Genomic DNA, 18,280 nt, shown 5'->3' on the forward strand with positions numbered 1-18,280 from the left:
TTCCCAGGGCCAGGCATCTCCCAGCCCAGCTCTCCGTGTGCCACACGTTCCTCCTCTTAACCCCGGTACTTCCCTCTCTCCATCTTACGTGACTGCTGAGATCTGAGAAGCATGGCAACTGCAACCGAGAGCCACTTCATAATTATACGCAGGGTGCGCTTGAAAGACGACAAATTATTTTCTCTATTATTATATTCAGTTATAAATGACATTTCAAGCGAAGCATGAAGGCCTGGTATTTTCTTTCCCTTTGATATGAATTTATAGATAATGGCCTCCTTAAAAAGGAAAATGTAAGCTCTTTTTTGCTGTTAAAACAAATACTTTTGAAGCTGGGTTGGTATATTTGCTCACTCAGGATGTGTTAAAGTAGTTCTCAGTTGTTTTGAGAGGGATCAAAGGCTGGACGGGGGAAGGTGGGAGTGTAGAAACGCCGGATCTCTTCCCAGCTTCCACGGTGACTCGCGGTGTGACGTTAGGCAGGTCGCTTCTGTGCCTCAGTTCGCCTGGGAGAGGAGAGCAGCTGCCCCTTCTAAGGGGCTTTAGCCTGAAACTTTCAAAACCTTCTGCGTGCTCAGTGGCAAGCTGTGATCCGAGACTGCGAAGAATTTTACCCTTTGCTCACCAGTGCCAGCTGAAATTTCTTGAGATACGTTTCATGCTTCATTCTGTAGAACTAGTGTATTCTTTTTATAAAACCTTTAGAGGAAACGTCCTTGTTCTTAGATTAGCTCTCCAATGTTCTCCTTCCCTGAAGGCATGACTCTGCTTTGCTTCACTGAACCACCGAGCTTGGGAGTGGGTGAACAGATTGGTTTCAGCTTGGTTTTCCTTGTTGCAGAGCGCGAGCACAACCTCTTCGGGGCCTCCCGGTGACCAAAATGAACTCCTTTCCAGAATTTCTCACCTGGAGGTAGAAAATCAAAACCTTCACAGTGGTAAGTAGGAGAATCTTCTGGCATGAAAGCAAAACTGGATGGGGTCCTGCTCTGTGGGGTGGATCCATTACTGAGTTTGCCTGTCGTCAGGTGAGCACGTGCCAGTGTCTTGATCCAGAGCGTTGCAGCTTTCCCTCTGACTGGGGCAACTGGTGGTTTTCATAAGCCCACTTTTACCAGAAGTAAGTTTGTCCCAGCTTAAGAGCTGATCCAGAGCCTACAAGATAAGGTTCTTTTTCTTTCATGGTTACCCCATGCAACGCTACAGGCTTGGGGAAGAGCGGCTGGAAAACTGCCTGGCGGAAAAGGATCTTGGGGTGCTGGTCGACAGCCGGCTGAACAGGAGCCAGCTGTTTTCCCAGGTGGCCAAGAAGGCCAACGGCATCCTGGCTTGGATCAGGAATAGTGTGGCCAGCAGGAGCAGGGAGGTGATTGTGCCCCTGTGCTCAGCACTGGTGAGGCCACACCTCGAGTACTGTGTTCAGTTTTGGGCCTCTCACTACAAGAAGGACATTGAGGGGCTGGAGCGTGTCCAGAGAAGGGCAGCGAGGCTGGGGAGGGGTCTGGAGAACAAGTCTGGTGAGGAGCTGCTGAGGGAGCTGGGGCTGTTTAGTCTGGAGAAGAGGAGGCTGAGGGGAGACCTTCTCGCTCTCTACAACTACCTGACAGGAGGTTGTAGTAAGATGGAGGTTGGTCTCTTCTCCCAAGTAACCAGTGATAGGACAAGAGGCAATGGCCTCAAGTTGCATCAGGGGAGGTTTAGATTGGATATTAGGGAAAACGTCTTTACTGAAAGAGTGGTCAGGCATTGGACCAGGTTGCCCAGGGAAGTGGTGGAGTCCCCATCCCTGGAGCAGTTCAAAAACCTGTAGATGTGGCACTTCAGGACATGGTTTAGCAGGCTTGGTGGTGTTGGGTTGACGTTTGGACTTGATGATCTTAGAGGTGTTTTCCAACCTTAATGATTCTTGTTTTTCCCCTCCCTTCTCGCAGTTGTTGCAGACCTTCAGATGGCCATCTTCAAGTTGGAAAGCCGCCTGAATGCTTTGGAAAAGTCATCTACCTCCCACCAGCCCTCACCAGTTCCTCCAACCCAGGTGAGCCTTGGCAAAGTGCTGTTCTGGAATGCTTTGCCATCACAAAGTGCCCAGGTTATTTCTGAGGTCTCCTGGCTGTCTGAGGATGGAGGGATGCTCATAGTTAGGATGAGTTTTTTGCAGCTTTTCCCAGAGTTTTGGCAGCTGCCTCGTCATCTTTCCCAAAATGTAGGTGTAGAGAGGACTGTTGTGCCCTAAGAACACCAAAGAAGCTATGTTAGAGATATCAGCTAGGGAAAGCTGGTGCAGATCCGTGGAAGTTTGGGGTTAACAGACACTTGATTAGCTTTGAGCCCATGGTGCTGTGAGTTTCTTAGCACGCACCAGGTAAAATGCCACTGCGTTACAGTAGATAAGCAGAATTACAGAATCACACAGAATCACAGCATGGTCAGGGTTGGAAGTGACCTCTGGGGATAATCCAGTCCAACCCCCCTGCCAAAGCAGGGTCACCCAGAGCAGGCTGCACAGGACCTTGTCCAGGTGGGTCTTGAATATCTCCAAGAGAAGGAGACTCCACAACCTCCCTAGGCAGACTGTGCCAGGGCTCCGTCACCCTCAGAGGGAAGAAGTTCTTCCTCCTGTTCAGCTGGAACTTCCTCTGCTTCAGTTTGTGCCCATTGCCCCTTGTCCTGTCGCTGGGCACCACTGAAAAGAGCCTGGCCCCGTCCTCCTGACACCCACCCTGCAGATATTTAGAGGCATTTGTAAGGTCCTCTCTCAGCCTTCTCTTGTCCAGGCTGAACAAGCCCAGCTCCCTCAGCCTTTCCTCATAGGAGAGATGCTCCAGTCCCCCCATCATCCTCGTAGCCCTCCGCTGGACTCTCTCCAGTAGCTCCTCATCTTTCTTGAACTGGGGAGCCCAGAACTGGACACAGGACTCCAGATGGGGCCTCACTAGGGCAGAGTAGAGGGGGAGGAGAACCTTTTCGACCTGCTGGCCACAGTCCTCTGAATGCACCCCAGGATCCCATTGGCTGGTGGCCTCTGGACTAAGCCTACAGAATGTGTAGGCCCCTCCTCATGCTATGGGAAGACGCTTGGTTGCGTTCCCAGCTGCTGTCCTGCTCAGCCTCTTATGGTCCAGAAACCCTGAGCCTGTAGGAGCTGGATCAGCTCTTGGCTACGTGGTGGTTTTTGCTCTATAAGTACGGCCATGCTGGAGCAGTTCAAAGGTCCATCTGGTCAAATGTCCTATTTTGATGGCCGATAGCTGATTCTTCACACAAGTCACATAGTGTGGGCCATGTTCTCTGTCTTGAGCAGTGTAGACTTGAGCATCTTCAGTGCTGATATGATTCAGCTTCAGGTTAATCATCTCCCCTTTTTCCTTAATGTAAACTTGAATGCACGTCACCCCAACGAAGAAAGTGGAACCATTCAGTGTTCCCTCCAAGAAAGTGGAGCTCCCGTCCGCTTCACCGGCAAAGAAAGTTGAGCCAGCTGCTGCAGAGGAAGACGATGACGATGACATCGACCTTTTTGGTAGTGACGATGAAGAGGAAGACCAAGAGGCTGCCAAAGTCCGCGAGGAGAGACTGCGTCAGTACGCAGAGAAGAAGGCCAAGAAACCGGGTCTGATTGCCAAGTCTTCAATCCTTCTGGATGTGAAGCCGGTGAGTAACGGAAGCGGGGGGAGCTCCTGGGTGAGGACGTGTGTCTTCTGCTGCAGGAGGCCGTAAATCATCTCACTTCCACGTCCACGTGGACTGGTGAAGATAGGACCTGCAGGTTTCCAGACAAAGGGGTCAGAGTGAGGTGGGATCTTGCAGCCTTTGCGCCGCTGCCCGGTTCCTCGGCAAGCTCAGGCTGTTATCCGAGGTTCCCCTGACTGGGACTAACCCTTTTCTTTGACAAAAAGACAGATAATAAATACCCTAAAGCTGGGATTAAACCTGTCTTTGTGAAGTTCTCATGGTAGAACAAAAACTCCTGGGCTGGATAGCGCTCCCTTTGTAAAAGTCACTTTAAAGCGAGCACTCGGAATCACAGAATGTTCAGGGTTGGAAGGGACCTCTGTGGGTCATCTAGTCCAACCCCTTGCCAAAGCAGGGTCATAAGCTGCGGGAAGAATCCCCCTGGCATCTGCGGTGCCTGTAGGTAGAATCGAAACAACACGCTACGCAGCATAGCTGCAAAGTCAGATTTAGCTTGGCTAACCCCATCAGCTATTAGGAGCCGAGAAAGGGTGGCCTGGATCACCTGAAACGTCCTGAGAAAGAGCAGCGTTGAATTTGAAGTCGCTGGATACCTCTTGGGGCTAACGGTGATCTCTAGGAAAACGCTCAAGTTCACCCTTCCCGCTTTTCCAGTGGGACGACGAGACTGACATGGCGAAGATGGAGGAGTGCGTCCGCTCCATCTGCATGGACGGGCTGGTGTGGGGAGCCTCCAAGCTGGTCCCGGTAGGCTACGGCATTAAGAAACTCCAAATCCAGTGCGTGGTGGAGGATGACAAAGTCGGGACGGACATCCTGGAGGAGGAGATCACCAAGTTTGAAGACTACGTAAGTCTTTTCAGCGAGCTGGGTGATGCCTGACCCGCGGGGTCAGTTTTAACTAAGGTTCATTTGCAGATTTTGGAAAACTTGGGGTTTTTTTTTAAAAAGAAAACGACATGGAATGGATGCTCTCTGCCTGCTGAGACGCTTGTATATTCAAATATATATATTTTTTTTCATTAAAGCTGGCAGTATCTTGCAGATGTTTTGTAGAGCCATTTTGCAGGCTCTCGCTGCTCATCCATCCCCCACCAAGTGTTACTTTGAGGAACCCCTGCTTTTACACATAGCTGGGCAACACCAGGGTGAACGCACAAACGTTTAAACCTTGGTGGCTGGGGCTAGAGGAGATGTCTCCAGCCCCATCCTTCCTCCTCCTATGGTAGCAGGAGCTCCAGCCCTGTGCCAGGTAATATGCAGGCTCCAGTAACGCTCCCAGGCTCCAGTAACGCTCCCAGTCTCGCTGGGAGAGCAGCAGGGCCAAATAACCTCTTTTTATTGATCTTCTTTGCCTGCTCTTCTGCTTATATTCAGAGTAAATCAGGAACTTTAATCTTAACGTTCCTAGAAACTCTTAATAGGATGTTCGTCAGCTGGACTGTCTCAAGATTCATGCGGTAATTAGCACGGTGCAGTGTCCTGCTGTGACTGGTGTTGCAAGGAATATTAAATAAGTCCCTAAAGATCCTCTTCCCGCACCGGGGAGCTGGCCTGAGAGACCTGGGCTGTGCTTGACCTGGTTGAGCTTTGCTGTGAAGAAATCCCTGACACGAGTGCTTTCTTCGTTGTGAATGTCTGAAAACACCTTGGTGACCTTCAGCTGCTGCTTTTGTTCCGTTTCAGGTGCAGAGCGTTGACATTGCTGCTTTCAACAAGATCTAGAAGCAAAACTGTATCCCCTCTGAAACTGTTCACTAATAAAAATCAAGGTTGGGAGTGCAGATTGGATCGTGGTATTTTTTTCTCTGCCAAGTACAACTTCTCCGGAGTGATTTGTTGTGAGACCTGGGGATATTTCCCTTCTCCCCTTCGTAAAAGGGAATGCCTTGAAGATGGGGGTGACTCACGTTTCTGGGTTGGAATGAAGCGGCCTCCTGTCCGCGTAGCCTGTGCTAAGGGTGTTTGCACTCCCCTGTCCCAAGGTAGAGGCCCCAGTCAGTCCCTATACGAAAAAAACCCCAAGATGAATCACCAGGAAGAGTTCAGGAACTGTTGGATTGGGGCTGAATTTCCTCCCTCATTTCCCCTTCCACTCTTGATACCCTGTGTGGGTCACTTCATCTGATCGCTTGGCTCGTTAGGAGGCCTGGCGGAGCGTGGCCTGCGCAAAGGGGAGGTGGCATTTCCAACCATAGCTACACGTGGTGCGTTGCAGTGCCGGAGTCCAAGGTCCCGGCTCAAGGCGCGCAGTGTCAGCGCCGAGCAAATGGGAGGGACCGTGAGGTTGCGCTGCAAGCACCAGGTGAGTCATAGAACCTCCTAGAACGTCGTCCTCCTAGAACGTCGTCCTCCTAGAACGTCGTCCTCCTAGAACGTCGTCCTCCTAGAACGTCGTCCTCCTAGAACGTCGTCCTCCTAGAACGTCGTCCTCCTAGAACGTCCTCCTCCTAGAACGTCCTCCTCCTAGAACGTCCTCCTCTTAGAACGTCCTCCTCAAGTCATGGAGGTTGGAAAACATGTAAGATCAAGTCCAACCATCAACCCAACACCACCCTGCCTGCTAAACCATGTCCTGAAGTGCCACATCTACACTTTTTTTGAACCCCTCCAGGGATGAGGACTCCACCACTGCCCTGGGCAGCCTGGTCCAATGCCTGACCACTCTTTCAGGAAAGAAACTTCTCCTAATGTCTAATCTAAACCTCCCCTGATGCAACTTGAGGCCATAAAAGCCGCAGCCAGCCTGAGCTGTATGCAACAGCCGAGTGACGATGACTCTGGTGCCAGCTTTCCCGGCTGTGCGCAGTGCCCTGTTCGTGATGTGCGGGTGACGGGGGTGTGACGTGTCCCCTGCGCGTGGGTACGGCTGGGGCCTGGCTGCTTGGTGCCTGGTGTGTGCTGGGATGCTCTGTGCCTTGGGGTTGGTGTCAACTCGTAAGATTCCAGCATTGTGTCACCTTTTAGAGCAGGGTGGCAATAAACTGAGTGGCCGACGCTCTCTGTGAACCCCTGACCTCCCACCTTGGGAAGGGAAAAAGGAGGAAAAGGGAGAGAGACTTACAGATGGAATATTAAAACAGCATTTCTAATAAACATAATAAGAGAAATAAAATGTACAAGACTGATACTGAGTTTCCTGGAGTTGGCACTGGCTGCCAAGAAGGCCAATGGGATCCTGGGGTGCATTAGGAGCAGTGTGGGCAGCAGGTCGAGGGAGGTTCTCCTCCCCATCTGCTCTGCCCTGGTGAGGCCCCATCTGGAGTACTGTGTCCAGTTCTGGGCTCCCCACTTCAAGAAAGATGAGGAGCTACTGGAGAGAGTCCAGCGGAGGGCTACGAGGATGATGAGGGCACTGGAGCATCTCTCCTACGAGGAAAGGCTGAGGGAGCTGGGCTTGTTCAGCCTGGAGAAGAGAAGGCTGCGAGGGGACCTTAGAAATGCTTCAAAATATCTGAAGTGTGGGTGTCAGGAGAATGGGGCCAAACTCTTTGCAGTGGTGCCCAGTGACAGGACAAGGGGCAATGGGCACAAACTGAAGCACAGGAAGTTCCAGCTGAACATGAGGAAGAACTTCTTCCCTCTGAGGGTGATGGAGCCCTGGAACAGGCTGCCCAGGGAGGTTGTGGAGTCTCCTTCTGTGGAGATATTCAAGACCCGCCTGGACAAGGTCCTGTGCAGCCTGCTCTGGGTGACCCTGCTTCGGCAGGGGGTTGGGCTGGGTGACCCCCAGAGGTCCCTTCCAACTCTGACCATTCTGTGACCTCAGCAGTAGATGGGAACTGCACTCAGGAACGCACGGATCGGAATCTGGATCAGGATCGCAGGCAGGACAAGGAGCAGGGTCCTCTTCAGAAGCCAGCCATGGATGAAGAGAGCGAGACCCTCGTGGTCCCCCAGCTTTAAACTGAGTGTGAGGTGCATGGCATGGAACACCTCGTTGGTCAATGTTGGCTCACCCGTGGTCACCCGTGTGCCCTGTGTGCTGTCATCCCTGTCCCATGTCCCCTGTGAGCTGCCATCCCCAGCGCTGGGTGTGCCCTGTGTTCACTGTGTGCTCCCATCCCCAGTGCCACGTGTGCTCTGTGCCCTGCCATCCCTGTGTCCCGTGTCCCCTGTGTGCTGCCATCCCCAGTGCCGTGTGTTCCCCGTGTCCCCTGCGTGCTGCCGTGCCTGTTTCCTGTGTGTGTCCATCCCTGTGTCCCCTCTGTGCTGCCATCCCCAGTGCCATGTGTGCCCTGCATGCTGCCATCCCTGTGTCCCGTGTGCCCTGTGTGCTGTCATCCCTGTGTCTCCTGGGTGCCCTGTGTGCTTCCAGCCCTGTGTGCCTGTGTCCCCTGTGCCCTGCCATCCCCAGTGCCCTGTGTACCCTGCGCGCCCCGTGTCACCCGTGCCCCTCCCACTCCCTCCAGGCCCCGCCCCCCGAGGTGCCCCGCCTCCCTCCCGGCCCCGCCCCCTCTGTGCCCCGCCTCCCTCCCGGCCCCGCCCCCCGCAATGCCTCGCCCCTCCCGCGCGTCCCCGCCCCCCCGCTGTGCCCCGCCTCCCTCCAGGCCCCGCCTCCCGCGGTGCCCCGCCTCCCTCCAAGCCCCGCCCCCCCGCTGTGCCCCGCCTCCCTCCAGGCCCCGTCTCCCGCGGTGCCCCGCCTCCCTCCAAGCCCCGCCCCCCCGCTGTGCCCCGCCTCCCTCCCGGCCCCGCCCCCCCGTAGTGCCTCGCCCCCCCCACGCGTCCCCGCCCCCCCGCTGTGCCCCGCCTCCCTCCCAGCCCCGCCCCTCCACGCGTCCCCGCCCCCCCGCTGTGCCCCCCTTCCCTCCCGGCCCCGCCCCCCTCTGTGCCCCACCTCCCTCCCTGTCCCCGGAGTGCCCCGCCTCCCTCCCGGTCCCGCCCCCCGCTGTGCCCCGCCTCCCTCTAGGCCCCACCCCCCCGCTGTGCCCCGCCCCCCGCGCGTCCCCGCCGCTCCCAGGCTGCCCCGCGGCCGGGCCATGGCGCCGCTGGCCGATCTCTACCACCTGACCATGGCCTACGGGCACTGGCGGGCCGGCCGCCACCGCCTCCCCGCCGCCGCCGAGCTCTTCTTCCGCCGCGGGCCCTTCCGCGGGGCCTTCGCGCTGGGCGCCGGCCTGGCCGAGGGGCTGCGCTGCCTCCGAGCCTTCCGCTTCTCCGCCGCCGGTGCGCGGGGCTGGGGAGGGAGGGGGGGACCGGGACAAGGGACCCCCCCCCCCCCCTTCCCCCGGGGAGTCCTTCGGGGGGGACCTGGGGGACGAGGGACAACGCTCGGGGGGGACGTGGGGACAGGGGAAGCCTCCGGTGGGACCTGGGGGGGGACAGGGGAGACCCTCAAGGGGACAGGGACAACTTATGAGGGATGGGGACACCTCATGGGGACCTGGTGGGGACAGGGACAGCCCACAGAGGGACCAGGAGACCCCTCACGGGGACCTGGTGGGGACATGGACATCCCTCAGATGGACCTGGGGCAGGACAGACGGCTCACAGAGGGACCTGGGGGACCTCAGGAGGTCAGGGATGGCCCTCAGAGAAACCAGGAAACCCCTCATGGGGACCTGCTGGGGACAGGGCCAGCCCTCAGAAGGACGTGGAGTGGGCACAGAAGGACCAGTCGACTTCTCAGGAGGATCTGGAGGGACTGGGAAGGCCCTCAGAGAGAACTGGGAGCGGGCGGGGGGGTTACACACACCCATGGACAGCCCTCAGTGACACTTGTGGGACACTGGGACACCCTGCAGGAGGACACTGCTCCCCTGGAGAGTCCCTCAGAGGGGACTTGGGGAGGGCCGTGGTGTCCTCCAAGGGGTTGGGGACCCCCCTGCCCCCGTTCAGCATCTCCAGCCCGCCCTGCGCCACAGGACCGCGGCTCGGGGGAGCGCCCGTCCCGGTGGCCCGCTGAGCTCTGTCCCCGCAGACGTCGCCTACCTGCGCTCCGTCCTGCCCGGCACCATGGAAGACGCCTTCTTCGATTACCTGGCCACCTTGGACGCCTCGGAGGTGACCGTCACCGCCGTGCCGGAGGGCTCCGTCGTCTTTGGCAGGGTGGGATACGCTCGGTACCCTCCTCTTCTTCACAGGGGGTTTGGGGGGGCCATCAGCATCCGTGTCCCCAGGGAGGATGGAGATGTCACCACCCGGTTGTCCCGCAGGTCCCGTTCCTCCAGGTGAAGGGACCGCTGCTGGTGGTGCAGCTGCTGGAGACCATGTTGCTGTGCCTGGTTAATTATGCCAGGTAAGGGACACATCCTGCTCTTGGTTCCTCAGCTGTCACCGCTGTCCCAAACCCTCCGACCCGCTGCGGTCCCTGCCGTCTCCCCACGCATTGGCAGAGAAGGTCCCACCTCGGCTGGGCGCCGGCTCCGTGCTCAGCCTGGCTTGGTGGGACCGGTTCCTTTCCTCTCTCCCAGTTTGGTGGCCACGAACGCCGCTCGCTTCCGACTCCTTGCTGGCCCGGACGTGAAGCTGATGGAGATGGGGCTCCGGCGCGCTCAGGGGCCGGACGGTGCCCTTTCGGCCTCCAAGTACTCCTACATCGGGGGTGAGTGCTGCCCCACGGCACCCCACGGCCTTGTGGCCACGCCGTCACCCGTGTGTCCTCCATCCCTCCTCGCAGGCTTCGACTTCACCAGCAACATCCTGGCGGGGAAGCTCTACGGCATCCCGGTGCGCGGCACCATCGCCCATTCCTTCATCGTGTCCTTCACCTCGCTGGAGGAGGTGAAGCCCCGGGTGAGCGTCGCCATGGGCAGGGGATGGGGTGCTCTGCCCGCGGCCGTGGGAGATGCCAATGTCCATGTCACCCCGGGCAGGAGCTGCTGCCGCTGGCCGGAGGAGAGCCAGTGGATCTTCCAGCCTTGGCCGAGTCGTGGCTGGGGCAGGTGTGCGAGGTGCTGCAGACCTCCCCGGAGAAGGCCAACCGGGGCGAGCTGGCCGCCTTCGTCTCCTACGCCATCAGCTTCCCACGGGACTTCCAGGGGCTGCTGGACACGTACTGCGTCAGGAGGTGAGGACACCGAGGCTTTGCCGACATGGTGGAGGGGGACAGACAGAATCACAGAATGGTGGGGGTTGGAAGGGACCTCTGGGGGTCACCAGTCCAACCCTCCTGCCCAAGCAGGGTCACCCAGAGCAGGCTGCACAGGACCTTGTCCAGGAGGGTCTTGAATATCTCCAGAGAAGGAGACTCCACAACCTCCCTGGGCAGCCTGTTCCAGGGCTCCGTCACCCTCAGAGTGAAGAAGTTCTTCTTTGTCTTCAGCTGGAGCTTCCTCTGCTCCAGTTTGTGCCCATTGCCCCTTGTCCTGTCGCTGGGCACCACTGAGAAGAGTTTGGTATTTAGAAGCATTTCTAAGGTCCCCTCTCAGCCTTCTCTTCTTCAGGCTGAACAAGCCCAGCTCCCTCAGCCTCTCCTCGCAGGAGAGATGCTCCAGTCCCCTCCTCATCCTCGTAGCCCTCCTCTGGACTCTCTCCAGTAGCTCCTCATCTTTCTTGAACTGGGGAGCCCAGAACTGGACCCAGTACTGCAGATGGGGCCTCCCCAGGGCAGAGTAGAGGGGGAGGAGAACCTCCCTCGACCTGCTGGCCACACTCTTCTTAATGCATCCCAGGATCCCATTGGCCTTCTTGGCAGCCAGGGCACACTGCTGGCTCATGGTCACCCTGTCGTCCCCCAGGACACCCAGGTCCCTCTCCACAGAGCTGCTCTCCAGCCGGTCAGCCCCAGCCTGTACTGGTGCATGGGGTTGTTCCTCCCCAGGTGCAGGACCCTGCATTTGCATTTGTTAAATCTCATCAGGTTCCTCTCTGCCCAACCCTCCAGCCTGTCCAGGTCAATGTCCAGACACGTCCCTCATTGCTTGGTGGCCTTGAAGCAGGGACGTTGCCACCACAGCAACCGCCATTGCTGGATGCAGGGCTTGGACCTGTCCTGGTCCCACCAGGCAAGGGACGCTAACCCTTCTCCTCGCCCACGCCAGGAGCGGCTTGCCGAACTTCTGCGCCGTGGCGTTGGCGCTGCACCAGCTCGGGTACCGGGCCATCGGGGTGCGGCTGGACAGCGGGGACCTGGCCCACCAGGCCAAGGAGACGCGCCGGGTGCTGCGAGCCTGCGGTGCTCAGTGAGTCCCCCACCAAGCCTGGGGTGGGTGCCACCGGTCGCCGGCTTCCCCACCAGAGTGGGAACCTCCTTGCTTAAGGGGGTGCCAAGAGCAGAGCTGGGGGTGTCCCCCCCCCCAAAACTCTGCGCCCCCTCCCTCGCTCGCTCCCCTGCCCCTTCTCCAGCTTCCAGGTGCCCTGGTTTGAGACCATCCCCATCGCCGTCAGCAACGACATCAGCGAGCAGAGCCTGGAGGAGTTCAGCCGGGAGGTGAGGCAGCCGCGGTCGGAGCTGGGACATCACCTTGGCTTCTGCTGGATCCATTGAGGTTTCCGGGGGTGGGGGGTGGACATGAGAATCACCTGGGACTTTCTCCCTGGGTGAGAATGGAGAAGAGTTTTTAGGATGGGGGAAAAAATAGCTTCTGGGTGGGACAGATGGACAGACAGACACCGGGAACCTGCGGGCAGAACATCCTCTGACCTGCCCTGTGGCTCTGGTTTTTGGCACGGGCTTAAAAAAACCAGTGGCAGGGTTGGGTTGTTGATGGCCACCGTCTTCTCTGCTGCCCCAGGGGAGTGAGATTGACGTGGTCGGCGTCGGGACGAACCTGGTGACGTGTCCCCTGCAGCCATCGCTGGGCTGCGTTTACAAGGTAGGGGTGGCAGCAGCTCTCTGCCCTGCTTGGCGCGTGGGGCTCTCTGGTTTATTCCAGGGACACTGCTGTGAGGCCAACATCATCGAGGCCCAGAATGGGTTGGGTTGGAAGGGACCTTCAAAGATCATCTCGTTCCAACCCCCTGCCATGGGCAGGGACCCCTTCCACCAGCCCAGGGTGCTCCAAGCCCTGTCCAGCCTGGCCTTGAACCCTGCCAGGGAGGGGGCAGCCACAGCTTCTCTGGGCAACCTCGGCCAGGGCCTCACCACCCTCATGGTGAAGAAGTTCTTCCTAATATCTAATCTAAATCTGCCCTCTTTTAGTTTAGAGCCCTCCCCCCTTGTCCCATCACCCCATGCCCTTGTCACAAGCCCCTCTCCAGCTCTGTCGCTGTCCCCTCCAGCTACTCAAAGGTCACAATAAGGTCTTCCTGGAGCTTCCTCTTCTCCAGGCTGACCAGCCCCAGCTCTCCCAGCCTTTCGTCCCAGCAGAGGGGTTCCAGCCCTTGGATCACTGCTGGGGCCTCCTCTGGCCCCGCTCCACCAGCTCCAGAGCTGGATGCAGGACTCCCAGGAGGGTCTCACCAGAGCGGGGCAGAGGGGCAGAATCCCCTCCCTCGCCCTGTGCCCACACTGCTGGGGATGCAGCCCAGGGCACGGTTGGCTTTGTGGGCTGTGAGCACACATTGTCACTTCATGTCCAGCTTTTCACCCACCAGCACCCCCCAAGTCCTTCTTGGCAGAGCTGTTCTCCATCCCTTCATCCCCCAGCCTGTATTGATACTGGGACTTGCCTCAGCCCATGTGCAGGACCTTGCACTTGGCCTTGTTGAACCTCATGAGGTTCACACACAGACCCGCTTCTGGAGCTTGTCCAGGTCCCTCTGGATGACATCCTGTCCCTCAAGCATGTCAACCGCACCACTCAGCCTGATGTCATCTGCAAACTTGCTGAGAGTGCACTCAATTCCACCTTGGAAACAAGGGTCATAAGACCACTAACAACAAGGTTGCAGGTAGGATGTCCAACTTTGGGGTGGTTTTGAGGATTTTCTTGATGATTTATTCAGCTGGTTTGTATCCGTGGTCTCCCCACCATGCAGGGACACACACAGAGGGGACAGAGCTCAACATGGTCCCCAGCACTGGCATGAGCTGGTGGTGTGACAAAAAAAAGGATGCTCATCTCCTTAACTTTCTCCTACAGCTGGTGGAGGTCAATGGCTCCCCATGCCTGAAGGTCACAGAAGATGAGGAGAAGATGACCATCCCAGGAACTAAGATGATCTATCGGCTCTACGACCCTGCTGGTGAGTTGGGACACTCTTGTCATGGTGTTGCCCCATTGACCTGTGCTCCTCTCCTGCTCCATAACCCTGTCCCCAATATCCCGTGGACGCGCTGGCCCCTAACTTGGCACCCCCGCAGGTCACCCCTTCATGGACCTCATGGCTCTGGAGGAGGAGCCATCGCCCAGCGCAGGGCAGGAGCTGGAGATCCGTGTCCTGGGGCAGCTTGGTGAGACCAGCAAGGTTGTGCCTACCACCGTGGAGCCCCTCCATCGCACGTACTTCAGAGACGGCCAGGTCAGAGGTGGCTCTGCCTTCTGGTGCTGGGTTGTCCTCCCTCACACTGGGTGAAGGACCAAGTCAGGGTGGTGGTGTCTTAGCAGTAATGTCAGGATCAAAGGGTTAGGGTTGAACCTTGGGTTCCTTGCCTCTGAGATGGTCCCTGCCCCAACAACCCAGGTGCCACCCTGGAGGTGGTGGCATCAGAGTCCAGCCTAGAGCTGGCTCGTTGGGGATTGAGGCTGGATGACCAGCACCCCACATGGACATGGTCCTCCATCTCCATCCCCACAGGTGTGTGAGCCGCTGCCCAGCCTGCCAGAGGTGAGGAACCATGCGCAGGTGTCTCTCAGCCTGCTCAGCCCTGCTCACCGCCGGCTCCATGAGCCCCAGCCATACCCGGTACGTTGACCTCTTGCCGGACACCATCAGTAGACACCCAGGAACCCTGCTCGGCGTTGGTGGCCTGGGCAAAGCCAGTGTGGCTCCACTGTGGAGCTGCAGTGGTGGGTGGATGCAGGACACAGGGCTGCAGTCCTCTCAGGCAGCGCGCGCTCACTGTCCTCTCTCGCTCCGGTGCCAGGTGGCTGTGACGGAGAGGCTGCACTGTCTCCTCGCTGATCTGCGGCAGGCCAGCCAGTGAGGGGGTCCCCGCTCGCCCCCCACGCTCTGCCAGCCCAGGCCAAGCACAGCCCCTGCCTGGGGCCGACTCTTTCTCCACGATCTTTTGAAGACCAAGTGACTAATTGGGAAATAATGGTTCTAATGATGGTGCTGCTGCATGGTGGTGATCCGGGGACCCTGCAGGATCTGGAAGCGCTGCCTGGGGTCCAAGTAGCAAAGCTGGGCACAGAGGGATTGGGCAGGCAGAGCTGGAAAGCAGCTCCCCCTACATCTTCTGGAAGCAGCAGTTCTTCCACGTCTTCCTCAGTAGCCCTACCAGCCCTGCACCTTCTACTATGGCAGTGCTGCTTGCCTTGGTGGCCCTGCCAACCCTACATCTTCTGCCATGGCAGTGCTGCTTGCCTTGGTGGCCCTGCCAACTGTGCACCTTCTACCATGGCAGTGCTGCTTGCCTTGGTGGCCCTACCAGCCCTGCACCTTCTGCCATGACAGTGCTGCTTGCCTTGGTGGCCCTACAAGCCCTGCACCTTCTGCCATGACAGTGCTGCTTGGCTTGGTGGCCCTGCCAGTCCTGCACCTTCTGCCATGACAGTGCTGCTTGCCTTGGTGGCCCTACCAGCCCTGCACCTTCTGCCATGGCAGTGCTGCTCACCTTGGTTCCCCTGCCAACTGTGCACCTTCTGCCATGACAGTGCTGCTCACCTTGGTGGCCTTGCCAACCCTGCACCTTCTGCCGTGGCAGTGCTGCTTGCCTTGGTGGCCCTACAAGCCCTGCACCTTCTGCCATGACAGTGCTGCTTGGCTTGGTGGCCCTGCCAACCCTGCACCTTCTGCCATGACAGTGCTGCTTGGCTTGGTGGCCCTGCCAACCCTGCACCTTCTGCCGTGGCAGTGCTGCTTGCCTTGGTGGCCTTGCCAACCCTGCACCTTCTGCCATGGCAGTGCTGCTTGCCTTGGTGGCCCTACAAGCCCTGCACCTTCTGCCATGACAGTGCTGCTTGGCTTGGTGGCCCTGCCAACCCTGCACCTTCTGCCACGGCAGTGCTGCTTGCCTTGGTGGCCCTGCCAACCCTGCACCTTCTGCCGTGGCAGTGCTGCTTGCCTTGGTGGCCTTGCCAAACCCTGTGCCTTCTGTGGTGAGAATCCATGCCAAAGCTCCTTGGTGGCACTGAAGACGAGGCTTGAGTGCACAAGGAGGTCCACCATGGGAAGAGCGAGCCTTTTACAGCCCACGTATGTCCTAAGAGACATCTGTGGCAGATGCACTTTGCCCTTCCTATTCCAGGCTTTGGTTCTGTGGACACATTTTATCTCTTTCCATTTTGTACGTGTTCCTTGGGGCATGGACACCAGCTCCCGGTTGACACCGGCACTCTCTAACCTGATGTTCATAGAGGAAACACAGCTCTAATCCCTGCAATTAACTTCATCCTAAGCAATAAAACAAAATAAAGGCCTTGACCCACCACGGCTATGGCCACACTGGTCTTTCCAAACACGTGTTGCCTTCAGCTTGAATGTTTTAAGTCAATATCCTTCACTTCATGGTTTATGACTGAATAAAGTTGGAGTGAAAAGCAAATGCCGACCCCTGAGAGCACACCCTCCCAGGAGCAGCCATGGTTTGGATCTCGTTTAACTCTTTGCAACACATGTTGATGGGGAAAAAACAAATTTCAAAGAGCTTAACGAAGCATGGCCTGATGGTCTCTTGTTTCTAAAAGACCCAAGAGCTTGGAGCTCCCTGTTGCAATGCTCCAGCTGCGGGCACCGTATCACGCTTAGCATTTTAAGAGAAGAAAAACTCCAGGAAAACCAAGAGCAATTTGTAATTAAAACTTAACATTTTTAGAGCAGAAGCACCAGAGCTGTAAGAACCCAACCCTCAGCATACCTGAGCAGTGACTGTCCTGAGTTCTTAGGGGAGAAGGAATGAAGAGCAACCTCAAGTAGACAAAAGACAGTGAGACAGCAGCACCCTCCAGCCCCTCAGCCTTCTCCACGGCCACAGAGGATCAGCCAGAGGCCTGCAAGTCAGTTCTACAAGCAGGAGCATGGTAAACCCATCCTCTGGAGGCTCCGTTGCCAGATCTGCCACCATCTCTCCTACTCCTAAACAAACTCTTCCACTCCTGGTGCTTTGGCTTTGTGTAGGGCCGCTCTGAGTATCTCAAAAGATGGAGACTCCACCACTTCTCTGTGCCAGGACTTGTCACCTTCACGGTGAAGAAGTGTTTGCTGGTGTTCAGAGGGAACCTCTTGTGTTTCAGTTTGCGCCCACAGCCTCTGGTGCTGGCACTGGGCACCACCGAGAAGAGCCTGGCTCCATCCTCTTTGCAGCAGAACCTTACGTTCCCCTGGAGCCTTCTCTTCTCCAGGTGAAACAGTCCCAGCTCTCTCAGCCCTTCCTCATAGCAGAGATGCTCCAGGCCCTTCATCATCTTCGTGGTCCTTCGTCGGCCTCTCTTCAATCTCTCTTGTACTGGGGAGCTCAGAACTGGATCCAGTACTCCACGTGTGGCCTTGTCAGTGCTGAGCAGAGGGGAAGGATCCCCTCGCTTGACCTGCTGGCAACACATTGAATGCAGCCCAGGACATCGTTGGCTTTCTCCACCTTGAGGACACATTGCTCCCTCGTGGTCAACATGGTGTTGAGGTCCAGATGCTCAGCAAGCTCATGTGGAAGCTGAATTGGGACAGCGGTGCTCTCAAAAAATTAACTGTGCATTAACAATCTGGGTTCGTTACACGCCAGCTGTCCTTTGTACCCACCGCGTACAGAAACAAGGGACACGCCGGAAAGCCGATGCAGCCATCAAGCTGTCGAGGTCCTGGTTAGCATCACAACCCTGCTGTCAGCAGAAAAAGATCCTAAACCACGTGGACTGCATGGCCCAAGCCAACAGGAGCAATAACAAAGCTACAGGCAGGTTACAATTACCGCGCCCTGTGTTGAAGAGGAAAGAAAAGAGCAGGAGGGCGATGACAGCTGCACATCTGGGGCTCCTGGATGCTTCCCGCAAGGTTTTGGTGCCTTCTCAGTGCGATCTGGAATCTGGGCAACCCAGTTCATAGCACTGACGCCCGTCACAGCTTCCCGCTGCCGTGACAGCACGTGCTTAATGGCAGAGAACCCCCAGTCTGCAGATCTAAGTTATTTAATTTAAGGAATACCATTTCCCACCCAGAGACCCTAAAGCTTACTGCAGTCACGGCAGAAAATCCAGAAGTGCTCTTTGTTTTCCGATTTTTGCCCTTGGAATTCTGTTCCTGGTCTTTGGCACAGAAGTGGATGCAAAGATGGGACAGTAAGTGCTAAAAGTGAGGTTAAAGCACCCGATCATGTAGCAATAGTGCAGAGTTTGGAAAAAATGAGTAAGCATAATGCTGTTCCTCCATCTTTCTTCCAGTTTTGTTCTTAAAAATACATATTTTTGTAAGGCGGATTTGCAGCTCAAGATATCCAATTAATCTCATGGTCTGAAATAATGGATGGTGGGTTAAAGTGCCAAAGTATTAGTGCTGGGTAAGGGGACAGTGCAGACAGTTCGGGGACCCAGCTTTAGGTGTGGGGTCACATCCCAGACCTTGCATAAAACCCCTCGTTCTGACCCATCTCTTAACCACACCGGTGCAG

At 57.0% G+C, this 18,280-nt stretch overlaps 2 protein-coding genes across 11 annotated transcripts in view; both read left to right on the forward strand.

Moving 5' to 3' along the window:
* EEF1D (eukaryotic translation elongation factor 1 delta) overlaps nt 1-5,477 on the forward strand; it is a 31,978-nt gene extending 26,501 nt beyond the window's left edge. For all 6 annotated transcript variants that reach the window (XM_075415437.1, XM_075415431.1, XM_075415432.1 and 3 more), the window contains 5 exons: nt 842-938; nt 1,932-2,035; nt 3,403-3,651; nt 4,348-4,542; nt 5,380-5,477. In XM_075415437.1, coding sequence (XP_075271552.1) covers nt 842-938; nt 1,932-2,035; nt 3,403-3,651; nt 4,348-4,542; nt 5,380-5,418 — 684 coding nt within the window. In that variant the 3' untranslated portion in view covers nt 5,419-5,477. The remainder of the gene's footprint in view (nt 1-841; nt 939-1,931; nt 2,036-3,402; nt 3,652-4,347; nt 4,543-5,379) is intronic.
* Nucleotides 5,478-8,653: 3,176 nt separating this feature from the next.
* NAPRT (nicotinate phosphoribosyltransferase) lies at nt 8,654-16,579 on the forward strand. Of its 5 annotated transcripts, none has more exons than XM_075415440.1 (13): nt 8,654-8,859; nt 9,614-9,741; nt 9,849-9,931; nt 10,107-10,237; nt 10,313-10,428; nt 10,509-10,702; nt 11,676-11,816; nt 11,980-12,064; nt 12,369-12,449; nt 13,659-13,761; nt 13,880-14,037; nt 14,314-14,421; nt 16,496-16,579. In XM_075415440.1, exons 1-13 carry the CDS (start codon nt 8,673-8,675, stop codon nt 16,577-16,579), a joined length of 1,599 nt encoding a protein of 532 aa, XP_075271555.1. In that variant the 5' UTR covers nt 8,654-8,672. The 5 variants fall into 5 exon arrangements, with proteins under 5 accessions (XP_075271555.1, XP_075271557.1, XP_075271556.1 ...); XM_075415442.1 differs by having other exon boundaries at nt 9,614-9,696; XM_075415441.1 differs by lacking the exon at nt 16,496-16,579 and adding an exon at nt 14,603-16,141.
* Nucleotides 16,580-18,280: the final 1,701 nt, after the last annotated feature.

This window comes from Opisthocomus hoazin, chromosome 3 (assembly GCF_030867145.1).
Source record: "Opisthocomus hoazin isolate bOpiHoa1 chromosome 3, bOpiHoa1.hap1, whole genome shotgun sequence".
In the NCBI taxonomy this organism is placed as follows: domain Eukaryota; kingdom Metazoa; phylum Chordata; class Aves; order Opisthocomiformes; family Opisthocomidae; genus Opisthocomus; species Opisthocomus hoazin.

Bases quoted from the DNA above. Each gene is read 5' to 3' on its own strand.
- NAPRT (XM_075415438.1), top strand. From the start codon at position 9,069: ATGGGGACCTGGTGGGGACAGGGACAGCCCACAGAGGGACCAGGAGAC. The intron at 10,238-10,312 runs GTGAGTGCTGCC...CCCTCCTCGCAG, and splicing joins CAAGTACTCCTACATCGGGG to GCTTCGACTTCACCAGCAAC. The intron at 14,422-16,495 runs GTACGTTGACCT...TAACATTTTTAG, and splicing joins ATGAGCCCCAGCCATACCCG to AGCAGAAGCACCAGAGCTGT.